This window comes from Cordyceps fumosorosea, assembly GCF_001636725.1.
Source record: "Cordyceps fumosorosea ARSEF 2679 chromosome Unknown scaffold_10, whole genome shotgun sequence".
NCBI classification, from domain to species: Eukaryota; Fungi; Ascomycota; class Sordariomycetes; order Hypocreales; family Cordycipitaceae; genus Cordyceps; species Cordyceps fumosorosea.
In genome coordinates this window covers 69,607-93,812 of record NW_017387310.1, presented here as the reverse complement: position 1 = coordinate 93,812, position 24,206 = coordinate 69,607, and the positions used below count along the sequence as shown (strand labels likewise).

Sequence of the window (24,206 nt, the reverse complement as noted above, 5' to 3'; positions counted from 1 at the left end):
CAACGGATACATCTACGCTCTACCTTGGTGATATGCAGGGACGTGTATCAACAAGAGAGTGCGGTGAGATTCTCTCGCCGAGCGACTGAGGACGAATAGCGAATGGACGAATGAGAGGTAGTCGTGGCACCCCGCGCTGAGACGCCTTGGACCCAGCCAGAGAGCTCACCAGTGCCAAAGACGGACTAATTTTCCGCGTCAGCGTCGCAGCGGGCACCCCAATTGTCTCGATGGCACTCGCTACATCGCCCATGTTCTAAAATCCGCAGTAATCAGTGGAGGGGTCCTGCTTGGATCTTAATTTCCTTTCGAATCCCGTGAGGCGCGGCGGCACACCGCTTTTGGTGCGTGTTCGTTTGTTTGAACCGGCGGTACTTGGTATTGGACCATCATGGGTGTCTTTGCGGCTTGTTGCGATTGTGAATTGCGCCGGGCGTGGGCGATGCGGCGTCATGTTGTGGCTCAGAAGGGAATGGAATATGTTGCGGCTGACAATTACATCATGTCTGTTAATGCGGGAGCATGGGCGAATTGGACGGCAAGTATCGCGGCGCGAGGCTGTCGCGCGGGTGTTGTCTGTCTGACTAAACATGATCAGCCCTCTACTTCCCAGAGCAGCTCACACATAGCTGGTGGCAGTTGCCGTTGGAGCTTGGACAAGCCCAGTCCCTCTCGTCTGTTGTATTCGCGAAATGTCGTGATTCATGCCAGCTACTAGTCATCCAAGGTGTGTAGTTGGACTTGAGCTTGTTCTGATGACTCGATTTTGGGTTTGGCGGGGTGTCCCGCACCGCGCCGCTAGCGAGGACGCCTCCAGCGACCGCTGACGACTGCCCGTCCCGCCCCTCCAATCGGCAGTGAGTTTGTGAATGTGATAAGTGATTTGCGGCAAATCGTTCGGTCCAGTGTCTGTTGATAAGTGGCTGGGTAGCTGATACTTGGTGGTTAGTGGTTGGTAGTCGCCGCGACCTGATCACCTGTCGAATGTTGATAGCCAAGTCGCGACCGTAGCGACGTCTGCCTGCTGATCAATTCTTCTTCCAGTAGCCTCTTAATCTTTTAAAGTTTCTGTAGTAGGCTGAAGTGGCTGCTCTTGTAGCTGCGCTGAAATGGGCAGTAAGATATCTGCCTGCACCACTTGGTTAGACTCGAAACAGGCTTGCGTTGGCCACAAGTCGAACCGTAAAGATCGACGAGGCGAACAAGTTAAAGACGTCAGTACTAGTAAACAGAGATTCGAAAATTATGAAGAATATTGAAGAAAAAGATTCACAAGAACAGATAATGATGGAATCAATGCATTCATACCTGTCAGACCATCGTCGCCAGATGCCACCTGGAGCTTGGTTCGCTGCATTGTCCTGCGAATGTTGTCAACAGCCTCGACTGGCCACCGCACGTGTATTCGATCAGCCTGCGTATGGCTCCGTAGTCGAAGCCATGTTGGGATCGTCTGCCTTCTTTCCTGGCTCCTCATTCCCAGCTGAGCGTCATGAGACCGCGTGGATCTGGACCCCAAAGCTTGCTCGTTCCTGCACCACATACCACAAAGCCAGCTGTTTGGCAGTAACGATCAACTGCCGCGCAAACATAAAACCGTAACCTTTTCTACCAGGATTCCCTTTTTTTCACTTCTTTTTATCTCCCATATCTCCCATATCTCCCAATCTCCCAAGTCCTGCGTGCATTTCTGCATTCGTTTCTGCATCCATTCACCTATACTTTACCATCGTCTCAACACAAAACCTGCACCGATACCAAACAAAGCCTTCGCCATGTGTGGCCAACGCTGCTATATCGTCCCACCCCATCTCCTGCAGGCTATTGCCGACTCGACTAGCAATCCCGAGAAAATTCGCGAGTCTGCCAAAGCATGTCTTCTTTCTCGTGAAAAGGTTTCTTCGGCCCGCAAGGAGCTCTTCGCTACCCTCTCTCAGCCTCGCGGGTATACCACCCGGCAGCCACAGCAGTTTGTCCCTCCTCATGTATTCCGACACATCTCCGACGCCGAAGTCAATGATGAAGACACACGTGCACGTGCGAAGGATAGTCTCCAGCACGTCGAAGGCGTCATTGAGCAATACAAGGCCTCCCAAGGTCCGCGCTAGTATCCGAGCATCTCCCCGCCTATCCACTAACAAATAATAGGCACCGAACAAGAAGTTCAAACTCTTGGTGCACAGGCCAAATCAAAGCCGAAAAAAGAAACGCGCCGTGCCGTGTACGATGCCGAAAATGCAACCAGCGAGCGCAGTCTGCCAGGCAAGCTCGTCCGAGACGAAGGCCAAAAGGCCGTCAAGGATAAGGCAGTCAATGAAGCCTTTGACAACGTCGGATCGGTGCTAAAGTTCTACAAGGACAAGTTTCAGTGGACTTCAATTGACAACCAAAACGCCGATGTAATTAGCTCAGTTCATTTTGGTCAGGAGTATGAAAACGCATGTAAGTCGCACCTGCTACTGTTTCTTTGGCCACGCCACGATAACGTAGCTGACAAGAAAAGTCTGGGACCCCACCGTTCGCCAGATGGTCTTTGGTGATGGCGGTGATTTCCTCAACAACTTTACAGCCTCGGTCGATGTCATTGGTCACGAGCTCACGCACGCTATTACCGAGCACACCAGCCCTCTCGACTACGAGGGCCAGCCTGGTGCCCTCAATGAGCATGTCTCGGACGTGTTTGGCATCATGGTCAAGCAAATGGTTGAGGACGAAAAGTCCGATGTTGCCGATTGGTTGATTGGCGAAAACTGTCTCCTTCCTGGTGTCAAGGGCTTGGCTCTCCGCAGTATGAAGGAACCAGGAACCGCTTACAATGACCCTCGCTTCGTGAGTGCTGCTTCCGGTTGCCGTCCCGTCGATATAGTTCTAACCGCGTCATTGTAGGGAAAAGATCCCCAGGTTTCGAACATGAAAGATTTCAAACAGATGTACGACGACAACGGTGGTGTCCACATCTTTTCAGGCATTCCGAACAAGGCCTTCTACCTCGCAGCCGTTGCTCTTGGCGGCTACTCTTGGGAGAAAGCCGGCCAAATTTGGTGGAAAACCATGAATTCAGGCAAAATTCCTACTAGATGCACATTTTTGCAATTCGCAGATGTTACCGTTGATGTGGCGGAAGAGGAGTTCAAAGCAGGCAAGGTCGTCCGAAAGGCATGGGACGACGTTGGCGTTCGTCGAGGCTAGAAGAACCCTGATGACGACGGCGGTTGCGACAATGGCGATGACGACAATGGCGATGGTAATGGCGGCGATGGCGGTGCTGATGGTACCGATGACGACGATAACGATGACGATGGTTGCGGTTGCGACAAGAAGAGCGACGATGGTAAAGGCAAGAATGATGGCAGTTGCGATAATAGTAGTGACAATGACGATGACAACAGCAGCGATGGCAGTTGCAACGGCAAGGGAGATCAACGTGGCAAGGACGGCAAAGGCGATGGAAAAGACGGCAAAGGTGGAAAGGGACGCAAAGATGACGGCGGAGGTGACAGCGACGAGGGAGATTGTGGCTGCAACTAGCTCTTTTGACGGACCTATACTTGCTTCATTATTTTTATGTATTTTCTAGACAACCGAAGTTGCATACCTACCACTGATTCTCTTGAACATGGGAGTGCTCTTGGGCCGTAGTTGGTGATTGTGTCGTGTCGGTCCGGTGGCAGCTGGCAGCGTTTGCAGCAGGAGCCAGCTGTTGTCAAACGCATTTTTGACATACAGCCATCCTTCGCTTCTCCCTCATGTATACCAACGAATGAAAATTTTTGCATTCGATATCTCAAAATTGCAAACCAGCTTTCATGGACGGTCTTGAAGAGATTCGCAAGCGCTATCCGCTCGCACCGTCGACGTTTGCCAGTATCTGCAAGATCCCCCCGCAGCCAGATCGGAGCACCGTCTTCCACGCCGCCTTGTCAGCCGTCGAGCTGCAGCCCTTTGCGATACGACCGGCCGAGCGGGCGTGGCTGCGCCACATCAACGAGCACACGCCGATCCCGTACCCGATCCGAGAGCCCGTGGCGGAGCCGCGGCACAAGGCGTCGCTCCTCGTGCAGATGGACCTGACCGGGGAGCAGTGGCTGGGCAAACTGACGCAGGCGGCGCGGCGCGAGCTGCTGGCGGACCGGCGGCCCATCTACCGTGTGCTTGACCAAGCCCTCCGGTGCGCCATCGACGTCCTCGGGCACCGCGGCGACGGTCGCGGCGTGAGCGTCGGACTGGACGTGCTCCGCAGCGTGCACGCACGGGTCTGGGAGGGAGCCGGCGGCGTCGGCAGCGGCAACGAGCTGCTCCAGGTGGAGGGAATCGGCGCCGCGCGGCTGCGGAAGCTGGCGGACGCGGGCGTGCGCACGGTCAGGCGGCTGGCGAGCCTCGAGTGCTACCACATCGAGCGGCTGATGAGCCGCAACCCGCCGTACGGGCAGACGCTGCTGCGGCAGCTCGCGGGGTTTCCGCTGCTGACCCTGGACGCGGAGGGCTTGGGCGAGCAGCGGAGCAAGGACGGTGGTGGCGATGGTGGTGGTGGCTCGCGAAGGACGATGATGGTGCGCGTGGTGATGGGGTTCGAGAACAAGGCGACGCCGGTGTGGAAGGGCCGCACGCCGTGGGTGTCGTGCGTGATGGAGGCGCTGGAGGGGAGAGAGGAGGGGAAGGGGAAGCTGCTGTGGTTTTGGCGAGGCAGCGTCAAGAGGTTGGCCGTGGAGGGAGGGGGCGGCGGTGGGAAGGAGGTCGTGGTGGGCGTGACGACGGGCTATCAAGGTTGTAAGCTGAGGGTGACGCTGGCGTGTGAGGTATTGGTGGGGACGATGGTGCAAAAGGACTTGGAGCTTTAAAACTGTGTGGTTGCTGTGAATGACTTGTATCTGTCAAATAAGAAATTTGCTTCGAGAAATTATAAGTTGTTGCAATTGTGGTGGTGGTGGTTTACCTACTTGTGACCTCACTTATACGCAATGGTGATGGCTTCACTTACAGAGTAACCGGTGCCAACAACACCCAACCAAACCACTCTTTCGCTAAGCCAACATACAAGAATCTCCAACGAAGTTGACGTCAGCGAGGTGAGAGTGATGGGGGTCTTGGTCTCCTATACCAGATGCCTTGAACAAGACCGGCGCACGCGAGTTATAGGTGAATTCGACCGAGAGAACAACCCCTCAGCGACGACGATGAGGAACTAGTCGCCCTTCAAAACCACCTTGTCCTCGGTGATTCCATTACGTTGAATATTATCAGTGAGCTTTTTCAGAAGGTTCCCACCGTTTCTCTTATTCACCCAAGGGATCTCCGCCTTTGGTTGCATTGCTGTTCTGCAGCTGTGTTGAACGTACATGACAATTTGTCGAGGCTAAACTGTTGTACCAGCATTCGAACAGCCCCATTGCTATCCCACACTCGGAGATTCTGTACTTGCCAATGGGCCATTCAATCCCAAAGTTTGCCAAGTTGGAATTCGAAGTGAGATGCGATTTGTCGTACTTGAAGCATTTTGTTCCCTGGGTACAGGGTAAGCTGGCATGGATAGCAAGTCCAGTCGAGTGGCTCGCGAGCGGTCCCCACCTCTCTCGAGTTGCGACGGCGTCCTAGGGTGCAAGGGTACGAAGCCGTCGCTGATGAATTGGATCCCGGTTGGACGGGGAAGGCGCGGAGACATTCCGTGCAGATTGTTCCCATCCCGGTTCTGCTCAACTTTAATCGTCGCCATTGCTCCTTATTCAGGCTGGTGCCAAACACAAGATGAGCAGCACTTGGCGGTGGGGCAGTTGCTGTTGATTGACATGATTGTGCTCTTGTCCCCCCCCCCCAAAGCCACTCAAAGTAATTCGTTTCACACAGCGCTTACCCCGTGGGTGCCATTGGATGGGACGGGATGAGCAAAAATGGGCAAAACGGGGGTTGTGCTGAAGATTTCGACCCCTGCTTGTTTCCCTTGCAATTCCCTGCGCAACCTGTCAATAATAGCCTGATCCTGACTTTGCTAGCGTCCAGCCACCCTGGGGGACCCGGAAGGGGAGGGGCGGCGCCCACGATTTGACTTGTTGCTGATTGCTTTTTCGCCACCCATCCTAAAAATAACCCAGTAACTTTTAGTAGAGTCTCCGCCTATCAGTAACTTTGGTTAGAAGAGCCCGTCATTTCCGTTGGGTTGCAACAAGCACACGGAATGGGGAGCCGCTATCGAGCAATTAGGAAGCTGCCTGCGTAGTTGCATTGCTTGGTAACTGCTGCATGTGTTGCGTGTGTGTGTGGGTGGATGCGTCGTCGGGATCAGGAAAGTTCCCATGCGAGGAGGGAGAGAGAGAGCAACATGTTCGCTCACCTCCTCACGACTGCTCATCCAAGAGGGGGGATCATCGTACTGCTGCTTTTCTTCTCCTTCTTTTGGCTACTTTGTTGAACATCTTGCACGCACAAGGACAAACACAAAAACAAGTCTCACGTCGGCCGCCACTGTTGGTGATGAGATACGGCCCGGCGGCTAACTACTCCTCCACAGCCATTTGTCTTTCCCGTCTGACCCCCGCGTCACCTGTGTTGCTTCACATCCATCTTGGCAACAGGCCTTTGCCCGTTGCAATTGGTTGTACACCCGACGCATACAGCCTTTGCATCAACAAGACGACCGATATAAAGACCTGGATCCGAATTACTCGACGTGCACGGGACATCACTCCCTGTGCTTCATCATTTACTCCCCTCTACTCCCCTCTCTCGATAACACACCGCACCGACGATGCTGCGCTACACAACACTGGCCATTACCGCCGCCCTCGCCACAACATGCACCACCTACGCTGCCGCCACGGCGCCTGAAGGTGACACCACTGGCACCGGCATCTTCTTTTACATCCCCAACCAAGGCGTTCCCGGGTCAGCAACGCTGCTCACCGCGCGGCAGCAAGGCGGCAGCACCGGCGGCCCTGACATCTGCACCGGCGGCCAGGTCGCCTGCGACTCCTCGTGCATCGACGCTGGCTTCGAGTGCTGCCACGTCGGCCAAGGCCAAGCCTGCCAGGAGGGCTACAGCTGCTACAGCCAGGGCTGCTGCCGCCACGGCAAGACGTGCAGCGGCCCGCCGCGCGGCTGCACCTCCACCACCAAGGTGTGCGACGTCGGCTGCATCCCGCGCGACCGCGTCTGCTGCGGCCTCGGCGACGGCTCCTCGTGCGACCCCGGCACCGTCTGCCTCGCCTCCGGCCTCTGCGGCACCCCGGCCAGCAGCGGCTCCGCTTCCTCCTCTGTAGGAGGGCAGGATCAGACACCAACGTCGACGGCGTCGTCGTCCGGTGTAAGCAGCACCTCGCGGAGGACACTTCCCGCGTCGGCCATTGGCGAGAGCGTCACGCTCTCTGCGGAGGCCAGCAGCAGCGCCAGGACGACGGCGGCGGCGGGGAGCCCGGGCGGCCCGTCCTCGGTCGGCGCTTCTGCCTCCGACAAGTCAAAACCAACGACTGAAAGCTCGGCCAGCTCTGATAAGGGCGCGGCTGGTGCGACACTCGAGGCGCCGGCCGTCCTGGCAGGACTCCTTGCGTTGGCGGCGTACTTTATCTGAACAAAGTGAAGGGGACGACAAGAAAAGAATGGCCATCATTCGGGGACCAGATCAGCCAACCATACAGAACGAAGGGATGCTTTTATATTCCAGGCACTCCAACTCATTGCCAGGCGCAACTAGATACCACATTTAACATGTATAGCTTTGCCACGAGCAGCAAAAAGACTGCCATCGTGGCATCATATTTGATTCATTCACGTTATTTTTTTTGGGCCAAGCTCACGAGCCTAGCTTTCATAATATTAGAGAAAAGATGCTTTTTTGTGCCCCATCATGTACACTCAGTCTGTTCCGGCCTCTCATTGTCATCTCAGTGACATGTGTCGATATGCTGGCCTGATCCACTCCACGCCCATTCTGCGTTTTGCTAATAGAACAAAGAAAAATATGATAAAAAATGCGGAATAATACAAACGCCTGTGCCGCCAGCCCAAGTGTCTAGTGGATATATGAGATGCAAGAGGCGAAGACGGGGGCTTCGTCGTTACACAGTACTATACAGAAGGTCTTCGTACGAGTCATGTTGCTTTGAGGCTCAACGAGTCTCTGGGAGGGAATTGCAGGAGCTGGGCTGCTCATCTCCTAGTGGCCGCTTCGTTGAACCCCTCTAGAACCGTTTCCTTCATGGCCTCCTTGCGGTTTCTGGCCGCGTCCTCCTCGGAAATATCCTCGACTGCAGCGCTCGTTGAAGAGCTGGGCTGGGCGGGCACAATCTGCTTGGCCATGGTCTTGGCCTGTGCCTCGCCAACCTTGCCGTACACGCTGAGACCGGTGGCAATCATGCCGGAAATATCGCCGACATTGCCGGGCACCACGACCGCGGTGCTCTCCTTGGCCAGCTTAGCAAAGGCATCCACGTACTTTTCGGCGACCGTCAGGCTGATGGCACCCTTGGCACCCTCCGCGCCGTTGAGGATACTGCGGGAGACGGCGTCAATGCCCTCGGCCGTAGCACGCGCCTTGAGCAAGATGGCCTCAGCCTCACCGTCCGCCTCGTTGATGCGCTCCGCGCGCATAGCCTCTGAGGCGAGAATGACACTCTGCTTGCGACCCTCGGCGATGTTGATGGCGCTCTGGCGCTGGCCCTCGGAGTCGAGAATCTCGGCGCGCTTGGAGCGCTCGGCCGTCACTTGCCGGTGCATGGCCTCAACAACAGCGTCAGGAGCGTGGATATCACGAATTTCGTAACGCAGGCAGGTCACGCCCCAAGCCTCGGCGGCGTCGTTGATGGCGGCAGTGATGTTGGTGTTGAGCGCGGCACGCTCCTTTAGGACGTGGTCGAGCGTGAGCTGACCGATTTCGGATCGCATCGTGGTCTGGGCGAGTTGCGAGATGGCGTATTCGGCATCCTCAACGCCGTAGCTACAGATATGCGTGGTCAGTCGACACCCTTGATTGATCACCGTTTTGTTGAGGGGCTTACCTGGCCTTGTAGGCGTCGAACACTCTGGTGAACAGGACACCGTCTAATTCCAGCGTTACATTGTCCGCCGTGATGGCGCTCTGGCTAGGTATCTCAATGGCGACTTCCTTGAGGCTCTTGACGTAGGCGATGCGGTCAATAAAGGGCATGAGGACTGCCAGGCCGGGGTCGAGGATGCGGTTGAATTTGCCCATGCGCTCTACGATCCAGGCCGTCTGCTGGGGGACGAAGCGCACAACCGTGTTGGCCGGAAGACGAGGCTTCTGGAAATACGAAGGTAGAGGCCCGCCACTGCCGTTGAAGCTCGAGGCCAGCAGGCTGCGCGCCGAGGTCGACAATTGCCTCGAATGGTGAAGTTGTTGAAGGGGTCCCCGTAGGGACGCCCGCACCAGCGCGGACTGCATGTTCTGTGATGGGATGGGGCTCTCTCGCTGCGGCTCGGCTGAATTTGACTATTGACTGCGTTCAGGTCTGATTTGTTGAGAATCGTGGCAGAACAGGCCAATGGAAGGTTGTCGTGCTGGGAAGGTGCGAGGCTGCCGTGAATGACGATGGCCTGTTTGCGAGCCTTTCCGGCTGTTAAGCTGGCCTTGCCCGACATTTACCCGCAGCTGGTCGCGAATCGGCTGAGTTGAGAACCTTGCTGTACGAATACGTAAAGTCCAAAGCTGGTCAAAGCTCCCCACTCCAGCCTCTAACAGGTTACACTGACTGCCCCGCGGCACGCACCGCCGCCAGAAGTTGTCGCCCGCCTCGCCTGGACCATTAAACCCCACGCCACTCTTCTAGAATAGAAAAGTATCGCCTCGACCCCCGCGTCTCGAATAGCATTGTGAGAGAGGAACGACGTTGTTGGAACGTCTGCAGTTGGTTCACAGTCCGAAACCGAGTCCCGCCGAAAAGCACGCACAAGAGCCCGCTTCATAACCGCCGCATCATCACGATGGCCAAGGTCCCACGCAACTTCCGCCTGCTGGAAGAGCTCGAGAAGGGCGAAAAGGGTCTTGGTGCCGAGGCCTGCAGTTATGGTTTGGAGGATAGCGATGACTTGCTCATGACCAACTGGAATGGAACCATCTTGGGACCTCCTCACGTATGTCTCACCATAGCCCAGTTGTGACAGTCCTTTGCCACACCATCGCGGCAACAGACGCTGACCTGTGCTAACTGCTTTCTAGTCTGTCCACGAGAACCGAATCTACAGTCTCAAGATGCACTGCGGCAGCACGTACCCCGATGTACCCCCCAAGATCCAGTTTGTCAGTCAGGTCAACCTGCCTTGTGTCGACCCGAAGAACGGCGTTGTCGACCCCACGATGCTTCCCTGCCTTGCGCAATGGAAGCGCGAGAATACCATGGAGACGATCCTGATAGAGCTCCGAAGGTCCGTGAACCCTGGCCATGCAATGACTCCGTCGCAGTACCACTGACAGTAACTAGATACATGGCCTCCCCGCCTAATAAGAAGATTCCCCAACCCCCCGAGGGATCCACCTACTCATGATCGGAGAGTTGAAGAAGGATATGGAGAATGAAAGAATGACGTGGCTGTTAATGCTGAAACATTTACGCGCGGCTCGATAACGATGCGTAGCTTATACAGACCGAATGAAACACTATCTCACGAAAGTTCATTGTTTGTCTGAAAACATACACAGCATTCTGAACAAGGACGGGCTGTGCGAAAGCCGGCGACAAAGTGGCAGAATTGATTGGTGAAGCTGCTGCATCCTCGAGACGACCAGTCGAACTTGTGGGACAATAAAAAGCGGTTGACTTCTAAAATGGGAATGACGAAGCAAGAATACTGCAGTACCTGGCTTAGGCATTTTGGACCAAGCATAAAACAGTGTCCGCTAAATTATAACTCGGCCATCACGTCATGCAACCTCTCAATAACTACCCCGCCGGGGCCGTCTACTAAAGCCATCGTTAGCCCACTTGAGGCTTTCTTGGACATCCATCCATCAACTTGTACAGCATCAAACCTTACGATGACTACAGTCGACACCTCTCTTCCTCCAGAACCATCTGGGGCTGCGGCTGGTTTGGCTGATCACCATTCTGATACCCAGTCGCTGAAGCTCTATGGTGGTTGGTTCTGTCCATTTGTCCAACGCTCCTGGATCGTGCTCGAGGAAAAGAAGATCCCTTACCAGTACATCGAGGTCAATCCCTACAAGAAGGAGGCCTCATTCTTGGCCATGAATCCCCGCGGCCTTGTACCAACGCTTGCTGTACCGATTGGCACGCACGGCTCAGAGCAGAACCCTCTGTTCGAAAGCAACATCATCAGCGAGTACCTGGATGAGCAATACAGCGATGAAATTAAATACGGACCCAGCCTACTACCAAAGGAGCCTTATGAAAGAGCTCGCGCTCGCCTCTGGATCGACCATATCAGCAACAAAATTATCCCCGCGTTCTACAAGTTGCTGCAGCACACCAAGGAGAAGCCATTTACGCTGGACGATGGCAGAAAAGAGCTCCATAAGCACATCCACGCACTTACAGAACAGATGGACCCAGAAGGTCCTTTTTTTGCAGGCAAGGAACTGAGCATGGTGGATATCTCTCTCGCACCGTGGGCGAAGCGACTTTGGCTGATTGACCACTACAAAACCGGTGGCACCGGAATTCCTTCCGAAGGCCAAGATGAAGAATGGGGAAGATGGAGAAAATGGTTCAAAGCAATTGCGGAGCGCAAGAGTGTAAAGGATACGTGGAGTGCTGATGAACGCTACATTGTTGCGTACAAGAGATACGCTGATGATACCACCAACTCAGAGGTCGGACAAGCAACGCGCCAGGGCAAGAGATTGCCCTAGACTGTATTTATTCTAGATTCTAGTCATTTTTGACTCGACGGAAACTTTCTCCTAATATGTTAAATTCACTGAAAAATAAAATTGACTAGTTTTGTTTGATGGACTCATGCCATGATATTTGGTGCCCCACATCCCAACTAATAACTCTGGAATAAGTCAGTCGTAATAAATCGCAGAACTGTCAACCACAACTCTCAGGCAGCAATGTCGGAACCAGCATCGTCGCGGTTCACACCGCAGAATAAGACGACCCAGGAGCGCCTATCAACCAACACCGTTGGTCTCGTCGCGCTTTCTGACTTTCGCAAGCGTCGCGCTGAGGTACTTGAGCAGCAGGAGCGCGAGGCGCGTGACGCCAGCGCCACCGGTGCCTCAACACCTGTCGACCGCTCGCAGGCGGGCACGCCCGACAACAATCCGGGCAGCGGCACTGGCAGCGACTCGGCGAGTGCATCGGGGAGCCTGCGTCAGGTGAAGAAGGCCAAGAAGAAGCAAAAGGCCGGCAAGAAGCTCCTCTCGTTTGGCGACGATGATGAGGAGGAGAATGGCAACGTCAGCGAAGCGACGACGGCAGCAAGCGGCTCTGAGCGCAACAAGGGCTCGAAGCCGGGTAATGAGGGCGATGGTGATTTAAAACCCAAGAGCAGTGGCAAGATCAAGGCCAACGCATCCGTTGGGCCGGGCCTCAAAACGGTGACCAAATCGGCGCTGCGCAGGGAGGCGGCCGAACGGGAGGCGCTGCGGCGCGAGTTCCTGACGATGCAGGAGGCGGTCAAGGTGACCGAGATTGCGATCCCGTTCGTCTTCTACGACGGCGCCCACACGCCCGGCGGCGTCGTGCGCATGAAGAAGGGCGACTTTGTCTGGGTGTTTCTCGACAAGAGCCGCAAGGTTGGCGCCGAGCTTGGCGTGGGCGAGCAGGCCAACGCGACACGTGCGTGGGCGCGCGTCGGCGTCGACGACTTGATGATTGTCCGAGGCACGGTCATTATTCCTCATGTACGTGGGACTTTGCTCTCTATTATTTCCCTTTCCCCCTCTAACGTGTCTATTTATGTGAGCTCTAAGCGCTAACGTATGCAATCTGTGGTGTAACAGCATTATGACTTTCACTACTTCATCATCAACAAGAGTGTCGGGCCTGGCGGTAAGCGGCTGTTTGACTACAGCGGCGAGGCACCAGAAGCTGCCGCCCCGGAGCAACTGGCCGCGGGACTGAGCACCGCGGCCGAGATCAAGGCGGCCAAAGGCCTGCCTGACATTTCCACGCTGGAAGGCGCGGATGAGGACCCCATGGAGACCAAGGTGGTCGATCGTCGTTGGTACGAGCGCAACAAGCACATATATCCCGCCAGCACTTGGCAGGAATTCGACCCTGAGATGGACTATGCGAAGCAGGTCCGAAAGGACGGCGGTGGCAACACATTCTTCTATTCGAAGTGAGGGGCGGCCTCTGTTCGAAATGTTTAACTTTTGTCGTTTCCGGAAAAAGGAGTTATGCGTTCATGGTTTTCGTCAAGGCGTTTCGTTTTTCGTCTTTGTTGTGCCGATGGTGTATCTCTCGTCCGTCCATGTCTGTTCACCCGCACACCTGCCAGAGGACAAACGACGTGCCACCGATGACAATCCAGCCGGGCCAGAGGACGAGGAGGAAGAGGCCGTTGCCGGCACCCAGAACGAACAAGGCAAACTCGTAGAAGAGCTTGTCTCGCAGCATGCGAGTCGTCTTCATGTCCCAGACGGCAGCGGCGGCGCGAATCGAGGCGGTAGCGCCGTGGAAGGCGCCGACCTTGGTGGCGACGAGGGCGTGGAACGCGAGGATGCGGGCAGCCCAGTAGGCGCCGGCGAGGGAGATGCTGGCGAGTAGGTAGGCGCGCCAGCAGAGGAAAACGGAGAGCGAGCCGATGATGTTATGGAGGTGAACGGCGTAGGCGAGCGTCGGGCCCATCCGGCTGATGATGGTGGCATGGTGATGCTGGGAGAGCGGCTCCACGCGGGATGCCGTCAGGATGTCGACCTTGTCCATCTTGAATTGTATTATAGAAAAGGAGATTTTGGAATAGACGATCTAATATGGGCTTGTTCATGGGCAAAAGAAGAAGCCGCACCACGGCAGGACGAGTGACTTGTTATCAATACAGGGTGGCGGACCGGCTTGGACCCCTCGCCTCAAGGGACGACTCACACCCGATGGCCGAGACGCTGTCAAACAACGGCCGGCCCGGCGAATGGCCCTTTTCTTCCTGCTGCCCAACCACGACGCCGCACGCGGCCATACCGCATCTGCCGAGTCAGATTCGCCGGGCTGGGACGGACGAGACAAGGTAACGTAGGTGTGGGCTCGCTCCCCCCATCCGCCGAAAAGGCCCTGAGACGACCGACCGCGCGCACATTTCAATGCAACAGGCCGTCGTTGGCTGGAAGCGGCCCCCCCCCCCTCCCCCGCGTCTTTCCGGGAGGCCCTTGGGTGCCGGTGATGACACCCACGTGGGGAGCCAGAACCGCCCAATTTGCTCCCGCTAGTTCGCGCGTGCCAAAAGAAGCAAACACACGGGATTTGATCCGGATCGATCATTGACTGGTAATTTTCCATGGAGGGGAGATGGCTTGAATTTTGGGTTTCTCCTTGTCTTATTCCCACACTCGCTACTTGTGTGATGCTTCCTTCGCCTTCCGGTGCGCTCGTCCTGTCTGGCCCAAAGGGCAGGATACGCAGGCCGGTTGCGATTGAGGGATTTCTATTTGTCATATACGAGAGGCATTGTCGTAGGTGCGTGTTGCAATGCAGTCTAGCTGTGGGAACTGGTGGCATAGTGCGGCGTTCAGGTAGCAGAGCTCGGATAACTTGTTTGGGCAGCTGCAGGCGAGAATCGGCGAGAGAACAAGAGCACATGCGGCTTGGTGCTCGTGCATGCATGGCCATGAAGGCACATTACCGTTCGAGCAAGCAACAACCTGCATGGCTCCAGTTGCTGGATGATTAGAGTCCCGTCATGATCGTGCAAGAATGGACATTGAGCGTCAGTTATTACGCTGAGTATATATAGCCTAGATCTTGGCGAATGCAGAACAGAAGTAGCCTTGAATCGTTGAAATTGGCATTGACAAACTTTGCCCTCTAAACAGTGCTCACGCGACTACTTTGCTCAACAACGCCACCAGAGGCATTACTGTAGGATCGTATATAGTGCCCCCGTCCTACCCCATGTAAATCGTGAGGGTCCCTAGACGGGCTGTCATTATGACTTGTCGCCGAGCATCCCATCCTTTCCCCAAAGAATCCAGACAGCACACTACGCATTGCAGCTCGCATGAGACTAAATGCTACCCAGTTTCTGTGGCTTAGAAAATCAGGCAGGAGAAAATGACTTGATCACGAAACAAAAGGAAGTCGCCCGGCCCTAGAGACAGCGGCTTTGAGCGGCCCCTCACTTCGGGCCGCCACGAGGGCTGGAGCTTCCGGGTTCCTCCGGCTGCGATCGGTGATGAAAGTTGAGACGAATGTAGCTGCAATTGGGTGAATTTGAACTTGCAAACTAGAGTAAGCAATCGCACATGCTCAATACTATCGTATGGTGGCTCTCCATTATTTTCTCATCGCGGGGTAGTGGGGGTTGCAGAGCCATTACCGGTGGTAAGCGGTGATGGCTTAGAAGTGACTATGCTCTATGAAAAAGCCTAGTTAGTCTCTTGAAAAAATTGACTCCTTCACTATACGGAAGAAATTGAAGGCATGACTTTGAGATGGTTGAAGCAATGAGTTGATCAAGCTCAGTGAGGTGGGGTTTGTGACGGACAGCCCCTCATCGCGACCCGACAATGCGACACTCGGACATGCCCACATCCTCGACATCATCTATCCCTCACAAAAAGCACTTCCAGCATAGTATCTAATACGACGCTGCGTGCAACTCTCTCTAGAATGGATGCCACCGCCTCCGACGCCGCCGCGCAGGTCGACCGGGACGCCGAGCTCGTCTACGAGTACCACCGCATGGGCATGACGCTCCAGCCAGCCGACCTCATCTTCTGCCTCGGCAGCCTCGACACGCGCGTCGCCACCCGCGCCGCCCAGCTCTACCTCGACGGCCTCGCGCCGCGCATCGTCTTCTCCGGTGGACTCGGCAAGCTTACGCGGGACCGCTTCTCCATGTCCGAGGCCGACCTCTTCGCCGGCCTCGCGCGCGGCATGGGCGTGCCCGCCGACGCCATCCTGGTCGAGCGCGCCTCCACCAACACGGGCGAGAACGTGCGCCTCACGCACGAGCTGCTGCAGCAGCAGGGGGCCGGGGAGGAGATGCCGCGCTCGCTGATACTGGTGCAGAAGCCGTACATGGAGCGCCGCACGTGGGCGACGTTTCGCAAGCAGTGGCCGGACGAGGCGGCGAGCGTGGCGGTGACGTCGCCGCAGCTGAGCTGGGCAGAGTACCCGGACGAGGGCAACCCGCGGGAGCTGGTGATCAGCGTCATGGTGGGCGACCTGCTGCGCATAGAAAGGTACCCGGCGCTGGGGTTCCAGGTCCCGCAGGAGATTCCGCCGGGGGTAATGGAGGCTGCGCAGAGGTTGATCGCGGCGGGCTATGACAAGCACCTCCCGTGAGGACCTGCCGCAATCTTTGAGCTAGATATTCGTTGCAGGAAGAGGTGTATTACATGACTCCCGTAAAAATACCGGAATGAATGCCTTATTCTGCCTTTTCGGGCTTTTGATTTTCCTCGAGGCCGTCATAAACCTTCTTGGCTGTCGTCTTGAGGTAGCCGGCGAAGCTGATAAACGCCGATTCCTGGTGTCCTTCGATCCAGCGGCAGCGAACCACGATACCATCTAGATTCACGTTGATGTATACCCCAAAGCCAATGTCTTCCTTGGCGCACCTGTCCTTTGCTTCTGGGCTTGTGTCCATGCCGCGCTGTTGTTGCCGCCGCCACGCCCGCGTCCACACCTTGTCCGCCACCCTCAACCTGCCCTCCAGCTTCTGCCTGTCCCATTCCCAGTGTGTCGTCTCGAGCGACGCCATCGCGTCGTGCAGCCCTTCGGCAAACTTGGAAACCGCCCTAAACGCCGGGAGCGCCACGGCCGTCATCTCCGTGTGCGCAGGCAGGCTGCCTCGCAGGGCGTTTGCCGTGGCGCCGCGTGCAATCGCCTGCGGCGGGCGCATGGCGTGGAAGCTCCACGCGACGGCCCAGCGCCTCGTCCGACTGCCCTGCGCGAACTCAGTGACGGCGTAGTTGCCGATGTCGTGGTCACGCAGCCGCCGGACCAGCGCTGCGACGCTGGACTGGAAGCCGAGCATGGCCGTGTACCAGCGGACGAGCCCTCGCAGCGCCAGAGACTCGTCGAGGATGCGCCCGACAAAAGCGACCTCGCCACCGCCCGTCACCATCTCGACGGGGGCGCCGGTGCAGGCCGTCAGTGGTGGAAGCGACTTTTCGGCGGCCCGTTGCGCCATCTCTTCGGCCGACTTGTAGAAAGGTGGGTTGGTCATGACAAAGGCCACGTCTTCCGCGGGCGCAGATACTATGGGGATGATAGGACCGTCGGAATTGGACTTGACGAGTTTGATTTGGTGTTGCAGGTGATTTTTCTCGATGTTCTTCTTTGCCCAGCGCAGACTCTCATCGTCGATATCTGAACGTGTTAGACAAGAAAGACTTGGGACGAGGACGGCAAAGCATACCAGCGGCAATGAATGACCAGGGCCTTTGAATGCATCCAAGCATTGGGTATATGCAACTCGCCCCTGTTCCGATGTCTATCCCGACGAGCTTTCCGGGAGTGTCGTAGCTAGTTGAATCGAGCAACTCTTTCAGCCAGAGGATGTACGTATGCCTATTGGGTATCTAGGGGAATCACAGAAAATCTCTCAGCATTGCAGTGGCCAGAAGAGAATGAGTTCTCTATAACGGAAACATACCGGAGGACAAAGGCGATTATCCGGCAGGTCTAGTGAAAGACCAAAATCGTGTTTAAGGAGTGTTTTGGACAGTTGCATGACGGCCCTTGGATCTTTAAAATCCAGCTCTCGGCCCTGAACTCTACACCCGGTCAGCATACTGTGTGCAAGGAGTACACGGGATCTCCAGCATTCTTACACTGCGGCGAAATCAGCGTCTAGGGCGGCAATCTGCTTGAAGTCTGGCGGGTGGCGATAGAGCTTGCGGAATCGCTCGTCTTTCTGCTCCTGCGTTTCGTCCGTCTGCAAAGCCTCCCCTGGGGTGGCGGCTGACTTTGGACCATCTGTATGAGAAGCCATTTCAAGGAAAGGCAGATCAGAAGCCCGCACGGTATGACGCGCCTAACTATGCAGCATCCAACATTCGCGCGCCGTCCGTGATGGTCTAATTTTCGCTTGTTCTGGTGCCCCACCACAAGAGTGACTGGCCGCCTGGACAGTCAGTCGACAAACGAGGAGCAAACGCCTTTCAAAAACGGCTTTCAACAAATTGTCATCGATCTGGTTTTCAACGATAAAAACATTCGCAGAGCTAGAGATACATAGGTATATGGGTACAGAAGATGGCCCTATCGCGGCTCTGGAATTTCCATGTCTATGTTCTCCTGGAGCGTGCACTTCAGCGTTCGTGGTTCCGGCCGGAAAAACGGGCTCAACGCGCTTCTGCGCTTCTTGGAAATGCGGATTGAATCGTCATTACGGGTATACTCATAGACCGTGAAAGATTGAAAAAGCTCATGCATTCGACCGACTCCAAAGCCAATGTTTGTTCAGAGCGAGATGCACACGCGGCAAGACTGGGGCTTGCTGTTGCTTCACCTGAAAATGCGGCCGTGCTCCAATTTGGAGGAGGCTTCTCAGCGGGTCAGCCTGTCTGCAGTACGCTCACATAAATAATCAGATACGAAGGAACAGAACATCTCACAGCTTTGAACAAGTGTGATGGCCCAAGCATGAAAACTACGCGCGCTCAGTCGCTGAAGCGCTCCCAGTAAGAAAATAGACTGAACACAGATGGATAGTTAGTGCAGTAGGGTTTGCGATATTAAACTTTAAAAACACTTCTTAATTCTAGACTCGCAGACATCTTTCAGGGGTGTGGGGGGTAGGGGATGGGGAAGGGGGTGGCGCCACTGGTCGGTCAGTGAAAAAGGCACGCGACAGACCTGTGCAGATTCAAGGCGGAGACACGTAAAGAAGGAAACCCTTGATATTTACGGGTTAGAAGAACAAGAATAAAAGGAGACAGAAGGAGAATAACTGCGTAGTTGAAACTTGGCATTATACACGGCGACAGGATTGTAACAAGTGAGAGTGAAGCGACGATCTCGCTCTCAGCGTGGCGGAGCATGCTACTCATGCGCAAGGATGACGTTGAAACAATTTGTAAAGATGGCAAGCGGTGATGATATTCACTCCTGTTGTAACAGCATCTGCGGAGTGCTCCGTATGGGCAACAAAGAAGGGTAGCGATGTGCAACGAAATATGCAAACAGTGGACTGGCTACGTCAGATCAGCTGTATCAATTGTTGGACCTTGGACAAATTGGGTGAATGGCATTTAATGGGCTTGATAACTTGCAGTCTCGGAACTGCCCTTTCCTCACTTGCATCAACCAATATTGGATCCAAGAGAACGAAGGGGATTGGAGGGAAAAGGAAGCTAATGCCGGCGTCGTCGACTGACTGCCTTGTTGGGCCAAGACTAGAAGAGGGGAGCGGAGTGGGCAGTAAGACGGGCGCCCAGGGCCCAGAACAATGGGAGAAACATGAGACAGGCATTCTGCTCATTTTTCAGTTGTTAGCCGCGCTGTGAACAGCCGTGATCAGGGACAAGGGAACAGGACAGGGTCCGAGGGACAGCGCTCTGTTTTGACAAGGGGTTATTATTGGCTACCTACTGCGAAATAAGAAATAAGGTATGTGATTGAGCAGCAGGACGCCTGGTCAGGGAGAAAACCACAAGCCAGCCAGGTCGCCCGGCCAAGCTCCTCTCAGGCTCGGCAGCCGGCGCATCTCCACCAATTGATGGAAAGGGCTGAAGGTTCTTTTGTTCAGGATCAACGTGCCTGTGGTGGCTGAATTTTGCCCTCATACCCCTCATACTATCCGAACCTACCTGCCTAGCTAACTAGCCAACATCTCCACAAGGCAACCTTCCGTCGCCGTGGGCACGCGACAAGTGAGAATGCGACTGAACATGCGATTTACCCATCTGCGATTCCGAGGGGCAAGATTCAATAAAGACTGATGAGTCGCGCGCAATACAAGACACGCATGCTATTATTACCTGGCATAAACGGGGCAAAAATTGTCCGGGTGCAGAGATTTATTGCTAACACGGTGCGTCACCCAAAAAATACTGTGTGGCGCCGTTCTCCACTTTCAGCCTGTCCAGAAGAGGAATTGGGTCACGCAACCTCCTGACAATAAGCAGGATGACGGGCTCAAATGCTTGGTACCAGGGAAGAAAGACATAAAACATGTCTTCGGTCCAGTGCGGTTACAGCACAGTAGCGTTTGGCTTTTTACTCCTGGTTCGTGCCCTTGGGACTTGGGAATGGTTGGTAATGGCGTTGCTCTGTGCCAGGCACGAAAAGAAAAGATGGGATGACTGTTTACGTGCAGTAACTAGCTCGAGCGGCATCAGCCACCAGTTCTGCCGCACGCCCCTTGCTAACCTCACAAATTTCTCCGTAGCCTAGTTCCCTACCTGCTGGTAGGTGGGTAAGAGGTAGGCAAGCAGGTAAATAGGTATGTACTGTACTCCGTACATACATAGGTACTAACCATTGTAGGGACGTGCCTACAGAGGTGCCTGGTCCCGCCCTGACCATTTTCTTTACCCAGTACTCACTCCATCACACGACAGCTTTTGACCTTGGTCCCCCAACATGGGATGGGCCCTGGCCTGTTGCTCAGGGGCCAAAACCTCGAAATTACTTCGTTGTATTGTCAAGTCGCTGTTGCAGATTCAAATTCAGTAGATTCATCCGTCACTGGACGGATAAACCGTAGGTTTGCCCGAGTTGTGAGTGTTGTCGGTTAGTACGACATCATTATAAAACTCTGACCCTCCTCTGGACCGTCCATCATCATCTCGAATTTTATAATGGATCTAGCGCCCACGTTGGCACTCTTTATTTTAAGCGTGGAATGCTACTGCTCTTTACCAGCCTTGTTCCATGTTAAAAACTCCCTACTATAGCCAATCCCCCATTCTTTGAACCCCCAGCGTCCACTTACCTTGGCGCCCGCGACACACACCCCTCCTCCTGCTCCTACTCCTACTCCTCCTCCTTCCTCCCATCACACTCATTTTCCTCCACTCTCGCTTCAACAGCGTCTTTCTACTTCTCATCTATTTTCTTTCTTTCTTGTTCCTGTTATCGTTTGCTAGTTGCTTGTTCATCCCCTGCCTGGCATCGGCTTCATCCGCTCACCCATATACGTTCGACAGCTTGGGTCGCAAACGCCCACAGCCTTTCCCCATCTGCTGTCGACAACTTCATCCCTCCGCCATGGATCGTCTCCGCCGTCTCCTCGGCACCGTTGCCGCCCGGTTCGCCAACCGGCGATATGTATTCGCTCTCGCTGTCGTCAGCGTCGTCGCGGCCAAGGCCGTCCACATTGATGCACATCTCGATGCTCTCTCCACCTCCGACATGTTCCAATGGGCGCCGTCCTTCTTCCTGCAAGACACCATTCTGCTCATGATGATCCGTGCAATGCTCTTTGCCCAAGGACCTTGGGCTGCAATCATCGGCACCACCGTCTCCGCCATTCTAGTTCTTGTCTGCCTCGCCCTCGCCTCCATTAACATATCCTTCTTCGCAGTCGCTGGTAACGAGCTACACTGGCGCAACGTTGCGCTCGCCGGCGACTCCTCCTCTTGGAGTACCCTCGTCACCGGGCTCTTCTCCCTCGGTATCACCCTAGTCGCCATCCTTGGCGCAAGCTGGCTCTTGCAGGATATCTGCTACATCATTGCCACCATCGCTCTCGACATGGTCAAGTTTCCATTTGTTTTCGTCTATTCCAAGGTGGCTAGCAACCGTCGCCGCCCGACCCCCATCCACTACACCAACGTACCGCAAAACGACGCCGAAAATGCACTTGAGCACCGTTATACCGACGACGAGATGGATTCATCCTCCGAGCCCAAAATTGCACAGCCCCCCCGACGCCGTAATGCTTTCCTTGTGATCTCCCTCAATATCTGTGTCGGCATTGGTCTCATCGTCCAAATTGTTTCCTACGTGGCTCGTCCTGATCAGACCTCCGTCGCCTTCATGTCGTGGACCCTACCTCTTGTGCCTTTCATGGACTTTGCTCATGCAGCGCCGAACCTGTCCAATCTGCTTACTTACCATGGCCAAGAGTTTCATTTCGACAATTCGTCGGCTCTAACCCGACCGATTCCCTTCCCTTGGCTCCCGAAAGGCCTCAAGCTTCCTGGATTCGAGGATTGGCACGATCACACGGAACACTACAACGCCGAAGCTGACCCTATCAAAATCGACAACCTTGGCGATGCGCTTCTTCAGCCGCTCCGAGGTGTTCTCAAGGACGTCCCCATCCGCAACATCATGGTCATCAAGCTTGAGAGTACCCGCAAGGATGTTTTTCCCATCAAGAAGGGTGGGTTTATCTGGAACAAGTTTGAATCTTCCTTTGAAAATGCGACTCTCCCCGAAGCAGCCCAGCAGCGCCTGTCTACTCTTACCCCCAACGCCAACTACCTTACCGGCGACTACGACGACGGCTTCGACCACCAGGAGCAGCCCCGACGCGGCGGTATTAATGTCAACAACTGCCATACCACGGGCACCTATACTTTGAAGAGTCTGCCCGGCACCCTCTGCGGCATCACCCCGCTGGTGGCCGATATGAACCAGGAATTTCGTAGTCATGTTTACCAACCCTGTCTTGCTCAGATCTTTGACGCCTTCAATGCCATTGATCACGCTTCCGATCGCAAAATAGACGATTTCACGTCGTACAAGTGGAACTCTCTCTTCATGCAATCCGTCACGCATACGTTCGACAAACAGGATAAACTTATGCCAGTCATGGGCTATACCGAAGGCCGCTTCGTCGACTCCGAATATCTCCGCTCTGACGAAGCCAAATTTGGCAAGACCGATCTCGAAGATATCAATTACTACGGCATGCCTGAAAACGCGATTGCAGAGTACGTCAAGGATGCTTTTGCCACAGCCAAGAAGAAAAACGAGCGTGTTTTCCTCACACACCTGACGTCCACCGCCCATCACCCTTTTGCGCTCCCGAAAGGTGAGACTACTGTCAGTCTCAGCGACGATTCAGGTCTGCAGGATCTTTCCGGATACACCAATGCCGTCGGCTTTGTGGACCGCTGGATGGGCCGAATTCTTGACATTCTTGAAGAAACTGGTGCTTCCAACGAGACCCTGATCGTTTACGTTGGCGATCATGGGCTGTCCATTGCTGAGAACGCGGCGGTCACACCGTATTACCAGCCCAACATCGGTAACTTTCACGTTCCTCTCGTCCTCTCGCACCCCGCCATGCCGCCTGTTGACGTCAACGACGTCGTGAACTCCAATATGATTCTCCCCACCATTCTCGACCTACTTATCGAAACTGGCTCGCTTGGCGAGAGCGACACAACGGCTGCGCGGGATCTGGTCAAGAACTACGAGGGTCAGTCCCTCATTCGTCCACTACGCAGCCATGGTAGATCTCCCGATGCGGGCGGCTGGCAATTTACTGTCATGAACCCGGGTCGCGCTACGCTTTCGGTTCGCGATGCCCGCAACCCAGATTGGCGCATCGTCGTCCCCATTGTCTCGGACATAGAGTGGCGCTTCACCAGCACGAAGGAAGACAAGCATGAAGACGAGCCGATTCTCGACTTTGGATATCCCGAATTCCTGAAAAAGATCGAAGACACCTTTGGTGAGGATGCCAGCAAGTGGGCAGAGCAAGCTACGTTTGTGTCCCGCTGGTGGCTGGACGATAATGCTCGGCGCTGGCGCTACGAGTCGTCTTGATTACGGTCTTGTGCCGAGTCAACCACAAGACCCAAGCACAAACATGTGACTTTTTTAATGTTAATCATAGCATCTGTATTTTCATTCGGCAAGGCGTTTGACGGTTTGCATTTCCTTTGCATGGTCTGGCTACCACGGCCTTATTCTTTCTTTTCCTGTCGTTTTTTCTCCTACTGATTTTTTTTTTCGATAATTGCCTGGTGGCCATTCCTGCAACAGCATTGGGCGTTTCGTCTTCAGTTGGGTTGTTTTCTTGTTATAAACAATCTCATATAGACTTGGCTATCAAAATGGACCAAATTCATTTCACTGTTGCACCAATATGTGAAGTGGGCTCTGTGAAGAGGAGATAACGTTACTTATGGAATATGGTCGGGGCTAATTTTGCATTTGCCGCATCGTCTC

General features: G+C 54.9%; 12 protein-coding genes across 12 annotated transcripts; 8 read left to right on the top strand and 4 right to left on the bottom strand.

The window, feature by feature from the left end:
• Positions 1 to 1,775: 1,775 nt before the first annotated feature.
• On the top strand, positions 1,776 to 2,886 carry ISF_04523 (peptidase M4, thermolysin; the record flags this gene model as incomplete). Its single annotated transcript, XM_018848129.1, has 3 exons — positions 1,776 to 2,097; positions 2,149 to 2,442; positions 2,504 to 2,886. 3 exons carry the CDS (start codon positions 1,776 to 1,778, stop codon positions 2,884 to 2,886), a joined length of 999 nt encoding a protein of 332 aa, XP_018704463.1.
• Positions 2,887 to 3,057: 171 nt separating this feature from the next.
• On the bottom strand, positions 3,058 to 3,618 carry ISF_04522 (hypothetical protein; the record flags this gene model as incomplete). The annotated part of the gene is made up of 2 exons (XM_018848128.1): positions 3,058 to 3,542; positions 3,600 to 3,618. The coding sequence occupies 2 exons, from the start codon at positions 3,616 to 3,618 to the stop codon at positions 3,058 to 3,060; spliced, it is 504 nt and encodes a 167-aa protein (XP_018704462.1).
• Positions 3,619 to 3,806: 188 nt separating this feature from the next.
• ISF_04521 (Sec63 domain protein) lies at positions 3,807 to 4,838 on the top strand (the record flags this gene model as incomplete). Its single annotated transcript, XM_018848127.1, has 1 exon — positions 3,807 to 4,838. The coding sequence occupies one exon, from the start codon at positions 3,807 to 3,809 to the stop codon at positions 4,836 to 4,838; it is 1,032 nt and encodes a 343-aa protein (XP_018704461.1).
• A 1,901-nt stretch (positions 4,839 to 6,739) lies between these two features.
• Positions 6,740 to 7,558, top strand: ISF_04520 (hypothetical protein; the record flags this gene model as incomplete). Its single annotated transcript, XM_018848126.1, has 1 exon — positions 6,740 to 7,558. One exon carries the CDS (start codon positions 6,740 to 6,742, stop codon positions 7,556 to 7,558), a length of 819 nt encoding a protein of 272 aa, XP_018704460.1.
• A 578-nt stretch (positions 7,559 to 8,136) lies between these two features.
• ISF_04519 (stomatin family protein) lies at positions 8,137 to 9,388 on the bottom strand (the record flags this gene model as incomplete). Its single annotated transcript, XM_018848125.1, has 2 exons — positions 8,137 to 8,923; positions 8,985 to 9,388. 2 exons carry the CDS (start codon positions 9,386 to 9,388, stop codon positions 8,137 to 8,139), a joined length of 1,191 nt encoding a protein of 396 aa, XP_018704459.1.
• Positions 9,389 to 9,927: 539 nt separating this feature from the next.
• On the top strand, positions 9,928 to 10,488 carry ISF_04518 (ubiquitin-conjugating enzyme variant MMS2; the record flags this gene model as incomplete). Its single annotated transcript, XM_018848124.1, has 3 exons — positions 9,928 to 10,077; positions 10,163 to 10,368; positions 10,425 to 10,488. 3 exons carry the CDS (start codon positions 9,928 to 9,930, stop codon positions 10,486 to 10,488), a joined length of 420 nt encoding a protein of 139 aa, XP_018704458.1.
• Positions 10,489 to 10,978: 490 nt separating this feature from the next.
• Positions 10,979 to 11,812, top strand: ISF_04517 (Glutathione S-transferase; the record flags this gene model as incomplete). The annotated part of the gene is made up of 1 exon (XM_018848123.1): positions 10,979 to 11,812. One exon carries the CDS (start codon positions 10,979 to 10,981, stop codon positions 11,810 to 11,812), a length of 834 nt encoding a protein of 277 aa, XP_018704457.1.
• A 204-nt stretch (positions 11,813 to 12,016) lies between these two features.
• On the top strand, positions 12,017 to 13,255 carry ISF_04516 (XAP5 domain-containing protein; the record flags this gene model as incomplete). Its single annotated transcript, XM_018848122.1, has 2 exons — positions 12,017 to 12,811; positions 12,911 to 13,255. The coding sequence occupies 2 exons, from the start codon at positions 12,017 to 12,019 to the stop codon at positions 13,253 to 13,255; spliced, it is 1,140 nt and encodes a 379-aa protein (XP_018704456.1).
• Positions 13,256 to 13,391: 136 nt separating this feature from the next.
• ISF_04515 (hypothetical protein) lies at positions 13,392 to 13,838 on the bottom strand (the record flags this gene model as incomplete). Its single annotated transcript, XM_018848121.1, has 1 exon — positions 13,392 to 13,838. The coding sequence occupies one exon, from the start codon at positions 13,836 to 13,838 to the stop codon at positions 13,392 to 13,394; it is 447 nt and encodes a 148-aa protein (XP_018704455.1).
• A 1,896-nt stretch (positions 13,839 to 15,734) lies between these two features.
• ISF_04514 (Rossmann-like alpha/beta/alpha sandwich fold protein) lies at positions 15,735 to 16,412 on the top strand (the record flags this gene model as incomplete). The annotated part of the gene is made up of 1 exon (XM_018848120.1): positions 15,735 to 16,412. The coding sequence occupies one exon, from the start codon at positions 15,735 to 15,737 to the stop codon at positions 16,410 to 16,412; it is 678 nt and encodes a 225-aa protein (XP_018704454.1).
• Positions 16,413 to 16,497: 85 nt separating this feature from the next.
• On the bottom strand, positions 16,498 to 18,066 carry ISF_04513 (hypothetical protein; the record flags this gene model as incomplete). Its single annotated transcript, XM_018848119.1, has 4 exons — positions 16,498 to 17,441; positions 17,491 to 17,653; positions 17,728 to 17,848; positions 17,906 to 18,066. 4 exons carry the CDS (start codon positions 18,064 to 18,066, stop codon positions 16,498 to 16,500), a joined length of 1,389 nt encoding a protein of 462 aa, XP_018704453.1.
• Positions 18,067 to 21,287: 3,221 nt separating this feature from the next.
• Positions 21,288 to 23,801, top strand: ISF_04512 (sulfatase domain protein; the record flags this gene model as incomplete). Its single annotated transcript, XM_018848118.1, has 1 exon — positions 21,288 to 23,801. The coding sequence occupies one exon, from the start codon at positions 21,288 to 21,290 to the stop codon at positions 23,799 to 23,801; it is 2,514 nt and encodes an 837-aa protein (XP_018704452.1).
• Between the last annotated feature and the right edge of the window lie 405 nt (positions 23,802 to 24,206).